Source organism: Phascolarctos cinereus, unplaced genomic scaffold (assembly GCF_003287225.1).
Source record: "Phascolarctos cinereus isolate Bilbo 61053 unplaced genomic scaffold, phaCin_HiC Scaffold_1;HRSCAF=81, whole genome shotgun sequence".
NCBI lineage: Eukaryota > Metazoa > Chordata > Mammalia > Diprotodontia > Phascolarctidae > Phascolarctos > Phascolarctos cinereus.
In genome coordinates this window covers 162066385-162086107 of record NW_027555514.1, presented here as the reverse complement: position 1 = coordinate 162086107, position 19723 = coordinate 162066385, and the positions used below count along the sequence as shown (strand labels likewise).

The window sequence follows — 19723 nt, the reverse complement described above, 5'->3', positions numbered from 1 at the left end:
GCCATTTCCCAGTTGATAGATATCCCATTAGTTTATAATTCTTTGTCATCACAAAAAGAGCTGCTATAGCTATTTTTGTGCATATGGATCCTTTTTTTAAATCTCTTTGGTATACAGACCAAGTGTGGTATTGCTGGATATGGGTATGTACAATTTTATAGCCCTTTGGGCATATTTCCAAATTGTTCTCCAGAATGGTTGGCATTAGTATCCCTATTTTTTCATATCCCCTCAGAGCATTTGTCATTTTCCTTTTCTGTCATGTTAACCAATCTGATTAAGTGTGAAATAGTACCCCAGAGTTGTTCTAATTTGCATTTCTCTAATTATTAGTGAACTAGGACATTTTTCATACATTCATTAATAGCTTTGATTTCTTCTTCTGAAAACTGCCTGTTCATATTCTTTGACCATGTTATTGGCTGCCGAGAGCCTTTTTTTCCTTTCTTTTTTTTTTTCAAAGAGAAGCCTGGGGGTATTAAAATCACTTTTCCATTTCATAAAGGCAGTCCAGCTCATTCTCTTCTTCGCTTTTAATTCTGGCCCTGCTCATTTTCTTTTGCAATGGCTGTCCAATATACATGTTGACGAATGAATTATGTATTGTCTGTCCAGTTGCATATTCTAATCTAGACAATAGGCATTCCTTAGCTACTTTTTTTTTTCCTATGAGGATAGTTAGGCTTCATACAAGCAGCACAAAGTCATCTGCAAGTAGGGTGATCTGGATAAATTAATAGCCTGTAGGGGATCTTTCTTCCCAGATAATTCTGTGCTATATCTCCTCTGTGACCATGGTGAACAATTTCAGTGAGGCTATATCTCCTTATTTTATATCTTGTTTGATAATTAGTATTCTGAAGTTTGTTGAACAAGGTTCTCTCTTTTAGATCTTTCAGGGAATCTTGTGTAATTGTGGCATACATGTTGGAGGTACCTTGGTGTACCTTTAAGGTACACTTTAAGGCAGTGTTTTCTTCCACTAAATCAAATACTTTTTTATAGTCAACAAGTAGAGTGAGATTTCATATTCTCTACTTCTTTCAGTCAAATGTATATGATAAATCTGTGGTATACTGTCAAATATCACTCGTGAAAGTATGCTTATTCTCTTGTAATACTTTCATTGAAATTGCCTTTGATATGTATGTATAGAGTATTCTCACAAAAATTTCTGTGTTGATGAGGAAGACATATGGGCTAGTAGTTGCTGATGTTCTTCACGTCTGCCTTTTTTTCAGTAATAACAATAAGGCCTGATTTTTTTTTAACATCTTTGGTATCTGCTTAGGTAACTTGAGAATACATCTCCTAGTACCCTCAAAATTGTATTGTCTTCCTTCACTCTGGATTTCCCTGTATATTCTTGGTCTAGTTCCGCTGATTGTTTCATCTTTGTTTTCTTAAGTGTCGTACCTTCTACAAGAACATCCAGAGCCATAATGTGAGAACCCAAACTTTGTGTCTCCATTTTTCCATCCTTCAATCTGTTTGTTGTCCTCCATTGAGTTTAATGTTTAAATGCTCTCAGGATGACTTTTTCAGTTAAGTAAATTACTAAGCTTTCACTAAGCTTTTTTCCTTTCATTGCTTCCACTGTTTTATAAAGTGATATTCTTATAATTTTCCTTTATCCTTCTCTGTATGCTGCCACAAATAAATATATATTTCAAACCAGTGTTACCTTTGGCTGCCTTACTACTTGGCAAGTAAGTCATATGTTTGCTGACTGGGGCTATTTTAGACTCTTTCAGTCACCTCCTTATGGCAGTGCATTTATATCAATTCAAACTGTATTTACAAAGATGAAAAATGAAGTAGTTCTTCCCCAAAGGATCTTACATTCTACTGGTTGCTCCCTTTGTCATATTATTCTAAAGTACAGTTGCCAAAACAGAAAGATCCACACAGGACTGAAGGGCATTTTGTATTTTTTATTGTTTTGTGAAGTTTTTGTGGCCAAAGAAGTAATCATCAAGTGACCAGCTTACTAATGATGAACCTTTCTGTACTTTCCTTACCTGGTCCTCAAAAAACAGACATGATCTATTACTTGCACTACTCGAAGCTTTTCCAGAATGGCATAAACTGCCAGATTTCACTGTGTTAGCATAGCCAGAGTCACCGGTATGCCAAGATGAAACATCTAAATTGCGTTTTATGGAGATAGCCATAACTCCAGTAGCCAGCTGGGCACAGGAGCCCTGGAAATGGTAGAACCTCCTATGCCTCTGATCCTGTTGTCAGCTCAACCCTTACAGCCATCATTCAGAGATGTGGCTCCTCTGGAAAAGGGGCCAGCCAATTTTTACACACAGGACAGGCAAGCCAACTTAGTTGAAATAGCAAGCCATCCTGAGTGAGAGACAGAAGGCAGCATGTGTCAGGCAGATAAAGTCACCACTACAACTTTGATCCTAATGGCGATGGCCTAGGATCCTGAATCCAGTTGGGAATAACAAGTCTTCCAGCCCACAGAAATCATCCTTAGAAGCAATCCCTGTGGGGATGGAGCCTGGCAGCTTCCCCTGCAGGTGTGACAGCCACAAATCCTAAAGACCTAGAAAAATCCTTGGCCCTGTTTAATGGCTTAACATTAGAAAGTGATAATGTTTTATCAGGGCAAAGGATATTAGAGAAAAGAGATTAACATCTCTGCTTTTCCATCTGACTTACAGCTGAAACCTTCATATGTGTTGCCTCCCCCATCCTTGACAGCAGGAGCTATCTTCCTTTTCTGTTTGTAACTCCAGGGCTTAGCACAGTGCTTTGCGTATAGGAAGCACCTAATATGTGCTTTATTCATTCATTAATTCAACAAAGTCATATTTTAATGCCTCATGGTCACCTCCAACAGGATGTGACCCTAGGTTCTCGGAGACTTAGAGTATACGTTTTTGCGGCTCCTGACAAGCCAGTAAGGCTTTTGGTGTGTGCAAGCAACAGTCTCTATGTCTAATGTTCAAAGACCAGTCTACTTAGAGAGGTGCTACACCACCAAACATTAATCACGAGCAAATTCACAAGTGGCAAATTTTTTGGCCACGACTCATGAAATTATCTACTGATATATAAAGGAGTTCTGATATGGATTTACAGAGACTCCATATTGATGAAGTCACAGATTTTTTGAAGTATTACAAAGTTATCCCATTAACTTTCAGAGGAAGTTTATTGTTACTAAGTACAGTTTTTTTTAAAGTATGAGACTTAATAAGGCTTTTTTTTAGATGTGTTAACCGACACATGGCATACAGTTTTTATTGTTTCCTTAGTCTTACAACATAGAGTAGTGTAGTTTCCTTTAGGAATATTTGGGGCAAAAAAACTTGTAAGATTATTTTCATAATTTTACCAAAGTATCATCATCACCAATATTTATATAGTACTTGCTATGTGTCAGGCATTGTGCTAAGCACTGTACAATTATTATCTCGTATGATCCTTACAACAGCCCTAGGAGGAGGGTACTATTATCGACCCCATTTTACAGATGAGGCAACTGAGACAAACAGCATTTAAATGACCTGTCCAACTAGTAAGTGTCAGAGGCAGAACTGAAAGTCATTTCTTCCTGCCACTCTATCCACTGCTCCATCTAGCTGCCCCTAACATTTAATACATTTACATTTTTACATTTTTCAGAGCGCTCTATGGTCATTTTCATTTAGTACATGAATAATGCATAGAATTTAACTTTTAAGAAATGAAGTTGTCTTTCTTATCTGGAGAAATTCTTGAACATTGACTTAAATAGATCAAACACTACTAAGTTGTGTAATAATAAAAATTATGCTGTACTTCTTCTCTCCCCTCCATCACCACAAAGGAACTTTAATGGAATTGGGTATCTCTCCAATAGTAACATCTGGTTTGATCATGCAGTTATTAGCTGGAGCTAAAATCATTGAAGTAGGAGATACTCCAAAAGACCGAGCTCTGTTCAATGGAGCCCAGAAATGTGAGTATTAAAGTTGACTAAAATTTCTCAAGCTTAATCTAAATTCACAGACATTTATGTTAATGGTTTTCTATAGTACTTTTATGTGCTAGCTTAATTCACTCTACCCTGTCCCTTCTTTTTTAAAATCAGTATTTGGTATGATTATTACTATTGGGCAAGCCATTGTGTATGTCATGACTGGAATGTATGGAGATCCTGCTGAAATGGGTGCTGGAATCTGTCTACTTATAATCATTCAGGTAAGATCTTATTTTTTCATATATCAAAATAACAAAACAGTTTGATAACTTTCTTTTTTGTTTACTTCCTCATCAAGCTAGTGAGTCTTGTCTTTGATTTTAATATAATTTTAGCTGCATTAATAAGAAAGCTTAGATAGCAAAATATATAACTAATCCACAGACTTTTAAAAACAGATGATTTGGAATAGTATAAAAAGTTGGTACACTATTGCTACTCTTGTATGTTCCTTAAAAACTTCGGAGCAGTTGTAGCTTAAGTTTGCTCAACTTTCTGTATGGAATGTCTTCAGAAAGCCGTGTAGGGGGGGCAGGTAGGCGGTGCAGTGGATAGAGCACTGGCCCTGAAGTCAGGACGACCTGAATTCAAATCCAGCCTTAGACAAATCACTTGACACTTACTAGCTGTGTGACCCCGGGCAAGTCACTTAACTCCAATTGCCTAAAAAGAAAAAAAGAAAAGAAAAAAAAAGAAAAAGCCATCTAGGAGTTTATATAGATTGCAATTCTTTTCCTAACATGAATGTCAGTTTTCTACCTGTGCCTTGTGAACAACACTGATAACTTAACTGATTTTTACAGGTTTAGGTATTCACTTAATATTAATACAGCACAGTGGAATTAGTCCCAATTACCTGAGAGATCAGGTATCTAAATGAGGAATTTTCTAATGAGCTACCAGTGTCTTAGATTTCCCATCTTTTACTTATCTGATTGAGACCAAATTTTTTTCTCATTTTGAGATATGGTACAAGATATATCTGTTTCAATAAAAATAGAATGTTGAATTTATTTTCATATTTTAAAAAAAATACGCTATTAGTCAGTTCCTCAAAAACTTTTTTAAAAAGACTATACTAGAAATTGTTTTAAAGTCTTTTTAGGGCTCTGTATGTTTTCCCCTAATGTTTAAGATACTGATTAAATAATTTAGAAATAAATGTAATAATTTTTGTTCCATTGGAGTGTATTTTTTGTCATAAGCAGTATGTTAGAAAAATGTTTGTTTTTTTTTTTAATCGATATTCAAACTGGACTGACCTAAACAATATGCTTAATTGTAGAGTGTTATAGACATATGATGACAAGATTTAGAATCTTCTGCTTACTGGGTTTAGTAGATTAAATAATAATTGACGTTTTATACGTGAATGAGATTCTTAAGTTGTGTTAAAATAATTATGGTCAGTACTGAGAAATCTCACAGTTGTGTTTTAAGATTGGACAAAACATAGTTCACAGGTTTGCAAATATTGTTATATAAACTCTTATTTAAAATATTTGTCAGCGTAGTTTGTTTTTTCTCAGTATTAGTAGAGAAAAAAATAAGTGAGAAATTGGATGGCTTGTAGTTATAGTTGTGACTTAAATACTTAAACATCTGGATTACAGTAGAGACAAAATTAGATCAGGGTATTTCTACATAGAAGTATAGTTTTCAAAAAGTGAGTGCTTTTGTTGGCTATAATGTGTACATTAGGGCTAGGCAGTTACCCTAGTAGCAGAATCCAGCATAATGATGACTTTTTTTGTGTCATTCTTAAAATCCTTACAAGGTTGATTCCCTCTGAGCACATGTCTGAACATTCTCCCTTGCCTACTGTCTTCAGTGTTCTAGAGATTATTCTAGGCCGATTTGATGCTTCATCTACCAGATTCTCCCTCCCTTTCTATAGACATACATTTAGTCCAGCATCTTTCTTTCTTACTTACTCTCTTAGAACTTGTGTGTATGGGGATGGGGGTGTGGAGGAGGTAGGGTAGGGGGAAGGTGAGTTCAAACTTCTTCTGGAAGTCTCATTCTCTCAAACATCTGAAATGCTTGTCTTGACCTGGTGATAGTTTATTCTCAGAAGGTAGAGCAAGGAGCTAAGGGAACTGCTGCTCTGCTCAGTGGAACCTATGTGACAGCAGGATCACCCAGTGACTGCCTACTTGGCTGGTAACGAGGAGCAGGAGTGGAGCTGCCATTACTCAGGGTACTTCCTGTGTCCTGTTTCACTCATTTGTCAGAGAAAAGGATCCCACAGTACTCACTGTAACCATTAAGCACCCAGACTTCCCGGCTTCTCATTACCATGACCCTATTCTGAACTGGTCTGACAGGGAGTTGATTTTATATTCCACATGTAGAATATCCTCCTCTTCCTTTACCCTTTTCCTACCCTCCATTATGAATTTTTTATGCCTTTTTTAAAACATAGGAATAATTTCCCAGTATAACATCACTCTTCAGAAGTCTTCCCTTGTACAAAGAAACATTTGAGTAAAATCCAAATGATAGAACAGCCTCATCTGACATGTAAGCACCATTCCACTCTGTATATATCATTGATATATGCTTCATTCTTCTGCCAGTTTGGGATGAGGCAAAGAATTATGTGAGTTTAGTCAGGTCCTGGAAGACCCAGTCACTAGAAGTTTATTGACCCAGAGGTACAACCCAATCCCTGCTGCTTAATGGCCCCTGATCCTTGGTGTTTGGAGGAAAAAAACAGGTCTCTACAATCAGAGGCAGCTATTGAACTCTCTTTCCTTTTTCCCCTAATCCCTGTTATTCAGAGTTGAGTCTCATGAGGTAATAGCCACCTACCCCTATCTTCATCAAGTAGAGATCTTTATAATAGTCTTCCAGCTTCCATGTCACTCTCTTTTCCTATTCTTCTTCCTATCCTAATACTTGAGGAGTCTAGAATACATGTCCATGTCCCCTCAAACAACCTGAACTCCCAGTTCATAAAATTCTTCAATTTCCATAACCTATATCTTTACCTCAGCAAATTGAAGGGACAGTTGTACCTTACATCTCACCATCATCTATAATTTGTGCTGATTCTGTGATCCTGAATTCTGAAATTCCTTCTGTGATTGTTACCTCCTGTCCTAAATTTATTGTTCTGTTACCTCCCTTCCCTTATCCCTTTCCTTTTCCTAGTTTCTAGTTGTAGATCCCTTCTTTGGCATCACTTTCTTCCTTCATTGTCTTGATCTTATAGTTATTGTTGTGGTAGTGGTTTTTGTTAACCAATTCAACTATGTACCAGTGTTCCTAAATGCCAGTTACATTTTGCTAAATCCCAGGTTACCTCCAGAATCCAGCTTCTCTGCTTGTATTTCTGTGTTAATCAGATGCTGCTAGAGGTAGTTACACAGCTGCCTGCCTGGATCCACTGTAATTTTGTTACTTAGTCTCACATGGGTCCTCGTTCCTTTATGACAATTTTTTTATTGTTCTCTAAGTGACTCTAATACATGTTTCTGTCTCTGACAACAACTTTTTCATCTCTCCTTTAGATTCTGACATCCCCCCTTCTCCCTTACCTTTTACCTTATTAAAAAAGTCAAGGAAATCCACCTTAAGCCCCTTCTCCTTTACTTTGAATCTAAAAACTCCTCTGCAGTATCCTCCATCTTCTCCCCAGCTCTAATCTCTAAGGAAGAAATGGATCTTCTCCTTGTCCTTACCAACTCTGTCTTCTCCATTCTCCTTCTATAGGTGGCTTCCTCTTTTTTCTGATCCTTATTCTCTCTTTACTTCAGACACACATACACCTAACCCTTCCTCCCCTCTTCTAAGTTCCTAACTTTTCTATTATTGTCCAGGGTACCACCATCCTCCCAATCAACCAAGTGTCGTCCTCAACTCCTCACTTTTTCTCAGTCCTCCATATCCAGTCAGTTGCCAAGTCCTGTCATTTCTACCATCACAACCTTTCGTGTGTGTGTGTGTGTGTGTGTGTGTGTGTGTATACGTGTGTATACATGCCCCCTTCTCTCCTCTTACACTGTCACTAACTTGATGCAGGCTCTCATAACCTCACTTCTAGACTGTTGTGATAGCCTTCTTGTTGGTCTCCAGAGAAGAGGACTTTATAGAATTGAGCTGATTCACTGAGGGATCAAAATAGAGAAGGGGAAGGAAAGAACATTTATTGAGCATCTTCTGTGTGTTAGACACTGTCTAAGGAAGGAAAGCAGGCAGGCAGGTAGGTATTTATGAAGCGCCTACTATTTCCCAAGCATTGTGCTAGGTGCTTTACAGATGTCTCATTTGATCCTCACAACAGCCCTGGGAGGAAGATTCTATTATCCCCATTTTGCAGTTGAGGAAACTGAGGCAAATAGGTTAATTGACTTGCCCAGGGTCACACAGCTAGTGTCTGAGGTTGAATTTGAATTCAGATCTTCCTCGCTGCAGACCCAGCCCTCTGTCCACTGTGCCACCTAGCTGCTTAGGTTGAGATATTGGAGGTCATAGTGAGGAGGAAGAACAGGCTTAGGGTTGCAAGGCAGAGAGAGAAGTATAATGATAACAGAGTATGTTCAAAAAAGGAAATTTCAGAGTTCATGAACATGGAGATGGCATGGCCATTTTTCTGTAGCTGAGGTGGAGTAGAAAACTAGATCATGGGAAGTAAGTCAATTGAGGGATGTGGAGGTGAGCTTGTTTGAAAGGAATATCAATGTGTATGTTTGAAGTCCCCTAGTATGAGGACAGGAGTTGAGGAGAAGAGAAAATATAAACTAGGTTCTGAATTCAGTGAGGGAGGGAGTGTCACAGGGGTCAGTCGATAAAACTATCAGAATCCTGATTGGGTGCCAAATATGCATTCAGTGAACCTCCGTCCTCCATCATTTGGAGAATGGTTAAACAAATTATGGTATATGGATCTGTGACTACAGGGGTATACAATATCACATATGTTGTCAGATGAGCTTTAAAGAGTTGGTTGGTTTTGCACCGCTTTTGGGGGAGACATTGGGTTTTGTGGGTTTTGTTTTCCATTTTCATTAATCTTTGTTACAAGACGAAACAAGGATGGGGGAGAATGTGTAGTCAGGAAAATAGTAGACATCAGTACCACTGTAAAAAACAAACAACTTTACCTTTACTCTGCCATCATTTTTAGCTATCTCTGATATCTCTTTTCCCTTTCACTTCCAGTCTCCTGAATCTATAATCACAGCCTCAGCTCCTTCCCTTTCTCAGTCTCTTTCAGGCTGTCTTCTAACACTCACTCCTTGTTATTGATATCCAGGGATACCTGAGAAATTGCTTGAATTTATCTCCCATTCCCCCATACCCCCAAATCCTAGAATAAACAAGACAAAATCAACAAACCCAAAACTCATAAAAAAGTGAAATGTCATAGAGGAAGAAGTCCTAAATGGTTGTATATGCAGTCTTACACTTTTGTTATTTACACTTGAGTTTCTTATATGCATTAGTTTCCATAGGAGGAAGTTTCCATGCTAGGAGTTCCCAACAATGATGAATCACAATAGATACAATTGTCAACTTGGCTGCAACAGTGTTATTTAAAGGTCTTTTCTATAGTGTGCTAACAGTTTTCTTGCTATTTAATGTTACTTCTTCTATGTAGTTGCAATCAGCGAATTGCATTGTTCTTTTTGTTTGTTTTTTCCCACTCTGCACCACTAGATCCTTATAATCCTTCACTTAAGCATGATACTGTGGGAAGATGTGGCTTTAGGAATCAGAGGACCTTGCTTCAGATCCTGCTGTTGTCACTTACTCTGTGTGTGATTGTAGCAAGTCATTTGGTTTCTTTCATCTTCATTTTTCTCATCTGTCAAATGGGGGGGTTACATGAAATGACCTTTGAAGTTCCTTTCAGTTGAAAATTTGTGACCCTTTCATTTCTTCAAGTCACGTATACTTTTTACTTTCATTTCCTTACCTTCCATTTTTTTAATCCCTTGTGATCTGGCTCTTGGCCCCACCCCTTTCTTGAAATTTCTCTTTCCAAGTTTCCAAGTTCTCAACTGTTAGATCTTAAGACCTTATTCAGTGTGAAAACTGTAGCTTTTAATATTGGTGACCAATACCTACCTCCCTAAACTCTGTCCTCCATTGGCTTTTGCAAAACTCCTCTCTTTTGGTTCAATGTGTCTAGCCATTCTTTCTCAGTTTTTTTTTTTTGGTTTGTTTTTTTTTAAACTGGATCGTCATCTTGCCTATAGCACAAAGTCCTAGCCTTAATCATTGAATGGGGCTTTGCCTCAGTCAAACTAAGCTTAAAAAGGCCAAGGTCTCCCACTGCATCCAGGGCCACCTCCAGTTGTCCTGATCTATAGCTTGCTCCAGATGTCTCTGGAGGAGAAAGTGAGGCTGGTGACTTTGCACAGCCCTCCCTCACTTAAATCTAATTCACTTGCTTGTCATGGCATCACCTCCCTAATATGATGGTCTTCTTCTAGAATGAAGGATGAATAACAACCTCTGAGCAAAAATAGGAGCTTCCCCACTGGGGACCAACTGGAACTGGCCATTTGGGCCACACAGCTCTTTCTTTTTCCCCTCCCCCTTCCCTCTGTCCACATGGGGTATCATACCCTTACCTGTAGGTGCTCTGCCCAAAGGAATATAAAGTTTGATCACTGCAACCTTTTTTTTCTTAAGGACCAGCCTTAAACCCAAATTACTCTGGCCTTCATAGATTGGCCAACAATAGGTCCCAGGCCAAGCCCCACTTGTTCATTGTTTGGGTCCTGATTGACTCAGAGTGAATATAAATAGCAATTGTTTCGGTTTTTGGCCAAAAACCCTGAAGGTCTTTCCTTCCCTAGTTGATTTTTTTTCATTAGGTAAAGAGGCTATTCTCTGCCCCAATTCTCACCTAGCCTTAATCATTAAATGGGTGTTGCCTCAGTCATACTGAGACCTATTAAGGACCTTAGCTTAAAAAGGCCAAAGTATCCCAGTGCATCCAGGGCCATCTCCAGTTCTCCTGATCTACATCTTACCACTGGATCCAGGTGTCTCTGGAGGAGAAAGTGAGGTTGGTGATTTTGCACAGCCCTCCCTCATTTAAATTCAGTTCACTTGTTTGTCATGACATCACCTCCCTGATGTCAAGATCCTCTTTGAGAAAAGACAAATAACAACAACAGTAGCACAAAGTTCTGTCCCAAGCCCTATACTTTCTCCTTTGGTGATCTCATAAGCTTTCCCTGGCTCATTTATCTCTAAACAAATGACTCCTAAATTTGCATAGCTTCTGAACTTTTCTGAACTTGTGTCTTTCTACCCACTAGATATCTCCATCTAGAAAGTCTCATGTTCAAGATGGAACTCATTGTTTTCCTTTCAAAGTCTATCCTTCTTCCAAACTTTCAAAATTCTACCATCTTTCCACTCAAATCAACCACTGCCTCCATAGCCATTCAGTTGCCAAGTCTTATTAATTTTACCTCCCTATCAGCTCTGACCTCTGTCCCTTTCTCTTCACTTATATGGACCACTCTAGTTGATGCCCTCTTTACCCTTTGCCAGAATAATCAGAACAGCCTCCTAATTGCTCTTCCTGCTTCCAGTCTTTCTTTTCTTAAATCTGTTTTCCACGCTGTAGCCATGATGCTATTCCTAAAAGATAGGTTTGACAGTATCATTCCTCTACTCAGGTTGCCATCGATTAGGAGTTCTTAATCTTTTTTGCAGATGAACCCCTTGTGTAGTTTGATGAAAGCTATGGACCCCTTCTCAGAGTCATATTTTTAGACAATTGATGCAAATGCTAAATTTCAGTTAGAGATTAGTGAAAATGAAGATGTAGGTTTTTTTTCCTTTGAAGCTCACAGACCTCATGTTTAGGAAACCTTGCCATAGTGGATATTAAGCTGGTCTCGAGGCCAGGGATGTCTGGGCTCAGGTCCCACTTCTGACACATACTGGCTGTGCAGCTCTAGGCAAGAACTCTAGACTAGGGCCAGCATGGATTGGTACAGAGAGTGTCCTCACCCAAGAGCTCCCTATACTAATGAAATCACAGGTCATAGGACCATAGATTTAGAACTGGAACATACCTTGAGAGGCCACTGAATCCAGGTCTCCTGTTTTTGAGATAATAAAACTGAGGCACAGGGAAGTTAAGTGACTTGCCCAAGGTCATACAACTTTCTAAGCTGGAATTAGAACCTAAGTCCTCTTGACTGCCAAGAGCAGTGTTCTGTCAACTACTGGTCTCTGTCCAGTCCCTTGCCGTTTTTCATCTACTCAGAAATCTTTAGTGGTTTCTGATTGCCTCTAGCATAGGATATCAGCTTCTCAACTTGACATTTAAATCACTCCACAGTATTACTGCTAGTCTTATTTTTTTTTACTTCCTTTCACACATTCTAGTGCAATTGGCCTCCCTGCTGTTCCCCATGTACGGTTTCATCTCCACACCAGCTGTCCCCCCCATGTCTGGGATGTACTTCCTTTTCACCTCTGCCTCTTAGAATTCCTAGCTTGTTGCTAGTTCTGATGAAGAGGGAGCCTTGCTCGATTTCCCTTCCCCAATTATTAATATTCCTTCACCCTTGAAATAACTCTGTAGAACTTTGTATGTATCTTATGTTCATTCTCCTTCCACCTCCCCACCCCTAAGTTTAGTGGAGCCTCCTTGAGGGAAAAGATGTTTTATTTTTGTCTATTTAGTATCCATAATGTGGATACTAAATAAATGTCTACTGAATTCAGTGTTCTGCGTCCCAGTAGAACGTGAGCTTCTTGAGGGCAGAGGCTGTTTCTTTGGTCTTTATATCCCCAGTGCCAGAACAGTGCTTTGTACTGTATAATTAATAAAAAGAGAATGTTGAATGGAATTGAATCCATGGAGGAAAAACTGGCTGTTGAAATGAAAGTGATGGAAACCTTGTGAGAAAGTAATCATATTTACTTAGAGTTTGTAATTGTCAAAGAAGGGAATGCTCAGGGAAGGCTTTAGGCTTTGGGCAAGTGTATTGGAAAATGTTTAGAGTAAGAATGCTAAGGTTAGTTACTCTAAAAGGGGGTGATGGTTCAAGATGATAAGTATATGGTAGGCATAGTATTCACAATATAATTTCATATAATAATAGTGAAGAAAAAGAAAAGGAGAAGGCATATAAAGAGACTGATATAACTGCCTAGGAAACTGACCTCCTTTTTAAAAAGAAGTCGTACAGAAGATAAAAAAAGATGGGCACATTCCTAAGGTTAGCTATAAAAAAGAGTGGCATAGAACTGTAAAGATAGTGTTAGGAAGACTAAACAAGCCGAATAACTTAAGGTTTGTGGAAAAATTCTAAAAGCTATAAATAGAACTTTTTTAAAGCTTTGTTCATAGCAAGGAGAGAGGATAGCATCACTGCTTGGGGCATATTATATAGTATTAACATTAGAAGAGACTTACTGTTGCAGAAGAGACTGCAACAATAAATGATAGGAAGTAGAACAGAATCATTCCTTATTGTTTCTATCTTGTCATCAGAGATTGAATTTAACACTAGAAAAGTCAAACAGATGTGGTAAAGTCTGAATTGAAGCCCCAGATAAATGAGGTTAAGGTTAATGATAGCGTCTTTAAAAGAGAATTTTCTAGATCTAGATAAATCATACTCTAGCACTGTTAGATGTGATTATGCAACCCCTGTAGCTAATCTTTGACTATTTAGAGCTACAGAAAATGAGCCAAAAGATTGGAAAGATGCATGTGCTCTAATTTTATAAAAGGGAAAAAATGTACGTTCTGCAACCATGGATTGGTGAGATTGACTTTTCGGTTCCTTACAAAATTTGAAATTGAGGATTAACATGTTGGTTTTTTAATGTAGAAAAGTTAAACAGTAATCACTATGTAATAATAATAATAATAATAGTGGTTGTGGTAGTGGTGGTGGTGATAGTAATAATAGTAATAACTGACATTTATATTAGCACTTTAAGGTTTGAAAAAAGTTTTATGTATGTTATTTAATTATTACAACATCCCTGTGTGGTAGATGTTGTTATTATCCTCATTATACAGATGAGGAAACTGAGACTGAGAAAGGTCATTCAAGTTACCCAGCTATATTTAAGTGTCTATAACACTGGATTTAAATTCAGGTCTTCCTTGACTCCCAAGTCTGGCAGTCTATCCATTGTGCTCCCTAGTAGCCTTACATTAAAATCAGTATGGATTCACTGAGAAACTATCATACCAAGCTTGCCAGATTTTCTTTATTTCTTTTTTAAGGTGGAGATCATAGAAATAAATGGCATTTACATAGCACTTTAAAGTTTGCAAAGTGCTTTACATAGATTATCTTATTTGAGTGCAAGAATGCTGTCAGAGTATATTTGGGTTTTAGCATTTAGCATAGTTTCCCATATTTTTGTAGCCTGTATGATAGGACAGTTAAGTGACTTGCTTGTACCTAAAGAGTTTGGATGAACAGATTAATGTTGACTTGAAAGAATGTAATTATGTGGTCCCAGGGCTCTTTCTTTGGCTCTATCTCCTTGAACAGTTTGTTGTTTTGGTTTTTTTTTAATGATTTAGATAAAGACTTAGAAGACATATTTATCATGTTTTTAGAAAACAAAAAAGTGGGCCAAGATTACATCACATTGGATGACAGAATCAAGATTTAGGAAACTATCTAGGTTGAAATGATTAATAAGATGAAATAATGGGGACAGATTTAAAGTTCTGGACTTAGGTTGAAAAATTCAATTATACAAACACAGGATGAGGGAAATTAGCAGTTCATTTGGGAGAACAAAGCCCAAAGAGTCAGATTTTTCTCAATATGACTTAAGTGTACAAGTTAGTACACTGTATAGTATGTAGGAGAAGGGAGGTAATAGTCTTGCTGTGTTTATGTCTAAGGACTTTAAGAAACTAGAATTTGTAAAGAAAAGGTGATCAGTATGTTTAAGAGTTTTCAATAGACATATATGGGATAGTGGAAAGAAATGGGAATATCAGAGCTGGAAAAAAGACGACTTGGACATGGAGAGGGATATGATGTGATAGCTATGTTTGGATATTAGACAAGTTATTGTGTAGAAAGGGGATTTGACTTGTTCTTTGTCGTGCCAGTGGAACTAAAGCGGGGTTTCTTAACCTGGGGGCTGTGAACTTAATTTTTAACATTTTTGATAGCTGTATTTCAATATAGCTGGTTTCCTTCCTAATCTTAAATATTTTATGTTATATACTTAAAAAGCATTCTGAGAAGAGGTCACCTCTAGGCTTTACTACAGTGCCAGAGGCTTCCATGACACAAAGGAGATTAAGAACTAATGAACTAGAGCAAATGAGGAAGTTACAGGGAAATGGATGCAGCTCTATATAAGGAAGGTCTTTAATAGGATATCTTGTGGAAAAAGTAAATTTCTCATAATGGAGAATGTTCAAGATGAAGTTGGATGCTTCGTAGAAGGAGATTCCTGCATTGAATGAAAGGTTCAAATAGATTACTTCTCCAGTTCCTTCCACATTCTAGATACTGTGGTATTATGAACACAGAAAAGCTCCAGGAGCCAGAGGCATGAGGGCCTCTTCCTATTCCTTATCTGGAGTATCTAATTCCTTAGTTTTTATAGGTTCCTTAAGAGTCAACATAGTTTAAAAGATAGTGCTCTTTGTGATCTTACTGGTTTTCCTCATCTGCAAAATGGGAATATACCTGTCTTATGTCAACCTTATCTTCTTCTCAGGGCTTTCGAAAATTTAGAAGTCTTAAGTTACAATCTGAAGATAAATGTTATTATAAATAAAATGAATTTAAGAAAAGGATTCATGTTGAAAGGTGATTTTAAATTCCTAAAGGAAAAAACAACAACTTATCTTTCTCTTGTATCTCCCCATTCTCTCCCCAACCCTAACAATATAGCATGGTCCTGATATTATGGTAGGTGCTTAGTAAACACTCTTTGATGTTAAATATTTGGGAGGTGGTCAGAGATCCATGATTTCGTTGCTGTTGACAACTCTTGATGAGGAAATTCCTTCCACTAATGTAGATTGTAACTTGTCTGTAACTTCTTAGAGATATGCCTGGGACAGTGAGAGATTGAGTGACATTCCTAGAGTCACACTGCTGGTATTGTCAGAGGCAGGACTTGAACCCGGGTCTTTCTGACTCTGCAGCTAGCCTTAAATCCTCTATACGAGGCTGCCTCTCATGATAGCTTAGGAGCAGATCATAACCTCGGTTCAGAGATAGCTTGCTATATTTACTCATTTCAACAAACATTCAGTACATTGGATGTATACACAGTGCACCATGTTGTATGCTGAAGGAGACATAAAAATGGATGAATACATTTATGTAAATTTGCTTCATGTAAATATTATAGTAAATAAAATTACTGAAGATTTCTGTGGTTTATTTACTGCCAAAAGTGTTTTGTTTTGGTTTTTAAATTTGAAAGAAGACTCAAATTCCCATAAGTCTTTTACCTGTTTATACCCTGTATTCTGGTCTTTTTGAAACTGAAATCTAAAGATTTGAACATTAGGCCATCTCTGATCATTGAAATGGTTTGTTGAGAGAGAAAGACAGCATCTAAGGTAACTGTCTTTAAATGACTTTGTAGTCCCATCCCGTACCCAGCAGAAAGCTGGATAGTAGAGAGTGAGTAGAAGATGTGAGAGCAAATGAAATTGCATTTGACTGCCTCTGCAGAAGAAGATTTCAATTCAGGCTTTAAGATGCCTGAGAAAAGCAGATATTATTTCCAACTAACCAGAGTGTTGGAGAGGAACTGGCAAGTCCTATTATAAAGGCTTTGACATTTGGGGCATGTGGCTGAGAGGTTAATTTTAAAGAGTAAATTGCTTTTAAATTTATGCATGTTTTTTAGAAATGCCTTTCAAAAAAAAAATCCTAGACATTTTTAATGTCTCATAAACTGAAATTAGTAAATGTGGGGAGAAAATGAGTTTAATATTATTAGAGATACAGTGCAACAAAATGTGTAAGTTAAAACTTCTGTTTGATATTATTAGAGTGTTATTTGGATGTTCCAGATACTCTGATGTTCACAAAAATCAACTGGGGAGTTAGTCTCTGATGAAACAAAACCCAGTTATAAATATGCACATGGGCCTATTAATATTTCAACAATTAAGTTTTGATATTAATCATGCCTATACTTTGAAAATAGTCAGTAGTGTTCATCTTTTCTTCCCTTTTCTTGACTTTCTTGATTTTATTCTTGCTTCAGCTTACTTGCATTTCTTTCCCCACAGTTGTTTGTTGCTGGTTTGATTGTGCTGCTGTTAGATGAGCTGCTACAGAAGGGTTACGGCTTGGGGTCTGGTATTTCCCTCTTTATTGCCACCAACATCTGTGAAACCATTGTCTGGAAGGCCTTTAGCCCCACTACCATTAACACTGGCAGAGGTACATTGCATAGGGACTGCAACTGCACGAGTTTTGCTGGATGTGTGCTGTGAATTACTACATAACAATGTAGCAGTACATGCCTGTGGACGTATTGATTTGATGTCCTGATGGAAAAACGATGCTTGACTGTTCAAAAAATCAAGAAGCAGATACTTCTGGAGTGTAAAATTTTAAATAGAGAAAAATTAGATGAAAATTTTATCCTCTGCTCACTTGAAAAATCAGTAGTTTGCAAACAGATTTCTTTCTTTTTGTTTTAGCATTTGTTTGGTAACTTTCCTTAAACCCTTGCTATAGGAGTCTGGATTTCTGGGCTAGAATCCTTTATATGTTAAGAAGTTGGCTAATATCAGCATTCTCAGGGACATAAAAATGTGGTGGATTGAGTACTTTAAAATAATGACTATTGTATTCATTGTGTAGTCAAGGAGCACTAATACTTTCGCTGTACTTCTGGCTATGAATAGCAGCTGAAATTTCAAATATTTCTTTCTGTCTTCCCTCTTCTCCCTACCCCACCCCCATTTCTCCTCAACCCTCTTCAGATGCCGATCCAAGTCCTTACTAGTTCAGTACTTGAATTCTGCCCTAATCTTAAGCAAATAGAAATACTGGGTTTTTTGTTGTTTGGGGGGAATATTCGGGGAGTGAGGTGATAATTTATTAATGTACTACCAGTACATTTTTATTTATTTTCCTTTGCTTCTTCCTTCTTTCTAAAATACCCTGTTATCCTTTCCCTTCTCTGAGCAAATATTTAGTAACTAAGAAATCATTTTGATTTATTTTACTTTTGAGCTAGTCTCAAAAATAGCCTTGATAAAATCTCAGATTTTATACTCAAACAGATATATTTGCCACCTTTATTTAAATGTTTCCTTGAAGAGCTGGCTATTTTACAAGACCAACATTGAGAAATTTGTGTTGTGTTTTGTATAAAAAACTAGAAATTCAAACCTATTTGTTTTGATCTTTTGAGGCAACGTTGGACAATGAGTCTATAGTTAATTTTCATTTTGATTCACCCAGGTACTGAGTTTGAGGGTGCTGTCATTGCTCTCTTTCACTTATTGGCTACCAGAACAGACAAAGTCCGTGCTTTAAGGGAGGCTTTCTATCGTCAAAATTTGCCCAATCTCATGAACCTCATAGCTACAGTTTTTGTGTTTGCTGTTGTTATATACTTTCAGGTAAGTGTAATTTCTCTAAGTGGGACATTACATATTTTATTTGGATAAGGACAGTCAGTGTGTTATAGTGAATAGAGAGCCAGACTGGAAGCCAGGAAGACCTGGGTTCAGTTCCTATATTGATTGTACAGTGGCTGTGTGACCTTGGGCAAACACAACATCTCAGTGCTCTTGGCAACTCTCATGACCCTACAGTGCAGAGAAGGTGCCATTTTGCATTGATAAAAGGAATTTCTTCATCAAGAACTTCCCTATACCAATGAAATTATAGGTCAGGTCCCTGAAAGAGGAAGAAGTCAATCTTTAGTCTATAAAGTTTGTTATCTAGATTATAAAATTTGGAATTTTGGGTTTTAACATACTCAGAAAAATGTCTAGAAACTTTTTAATGTTCCCAAATCTGGTAAGTTATATAAATAATTTCATTTTTTTAGCCTTATAATTTTGGATATTAAAACATTTGTGACCACAAATGAAATGAAAAAACTTAATTTAAATTAATTGGGGAAGTGTTATAAAAATGTTCATAATAGCATTGTATTTTCAATAGTTGATATTCTGTAATGTTACTGTTGTATAGTTTTGTGAATTTTTTTCCTTGGTATCTCATTTTGTATTTAACTTTTATCTCAATTTTAAATTTCATTTTAGGGATTTCGTGTTGACTTGCCAATCAAGTCCGCTCGATATCGTGGACAATACAGTAGCTATCCCATCAAGCTCTTCTATACCTCCAACATTCCCATCATTCTTCAGTCTGCCTTGGTTTCTAACTTATATGTTATATCCCAGATGTTGTCTGTTCGTTTTAGTGGCAACTTCTTAGTTAATTTATTAGGACAGTGGGCTGTAAGTATGCTCTTATTTACATTAAAGTACTTTAGAATTTAGTCACTGACTTTAAATTAATCTTTGGGAGAGAGTTCTTAAAAGAAGTAATAATGTCAAATTCACTAATTCCTATCAGATTGTTTTACTGAAAGAAAACTGTTATGTGCTACTCTTAATGCAGATACAATTTTAGTTCTTAACAGAAAGAACTATTTAGTGTATTTGGGCTAATAAAATAAGCAAAAATGAATACCTGTTTTATAATCATACTTCAAAATCTTACCTTTTATAACAAGCATCCCATGAAAAATTACTTGTTCAGAAGGTATAGG

General features: G+C 37.2%; 1 protein-coding gene across 2 annotated transcripts in view; it reads left to right on the top strand.

Annotated features, from left to right (window-relative positions):
* The window catches only part of SEC61A2 (SEC61 translocon subunit alpha 2), a 39534-nt gene that overhangs the window by 15208 nt on the left and 4603 nt on the right, over nt 1-19723 (top strand). For both annotated transcript variants that reach the window (XM_078154796.1, XM_078154798.1), the window contains exons 5-9: nt 3830-3961; nt 4094-4203; nt 17214-17367; nt 18400-18560; nt 19212-19409. In XM_078154796.1, the coding sequence (XP_078010922.1) occupies nt 3830-3961; nt 4094-4203; nt 17214-17367; nt 18400-18560; nt 19212-19409 (755 nt within the window). The remainder of the gene's footprint in view (nt 1-3829; nt 3962-4093; nt 4204-17213; nt 17368-18399; nt 18561-19211; nt 19410-19723) is intronic.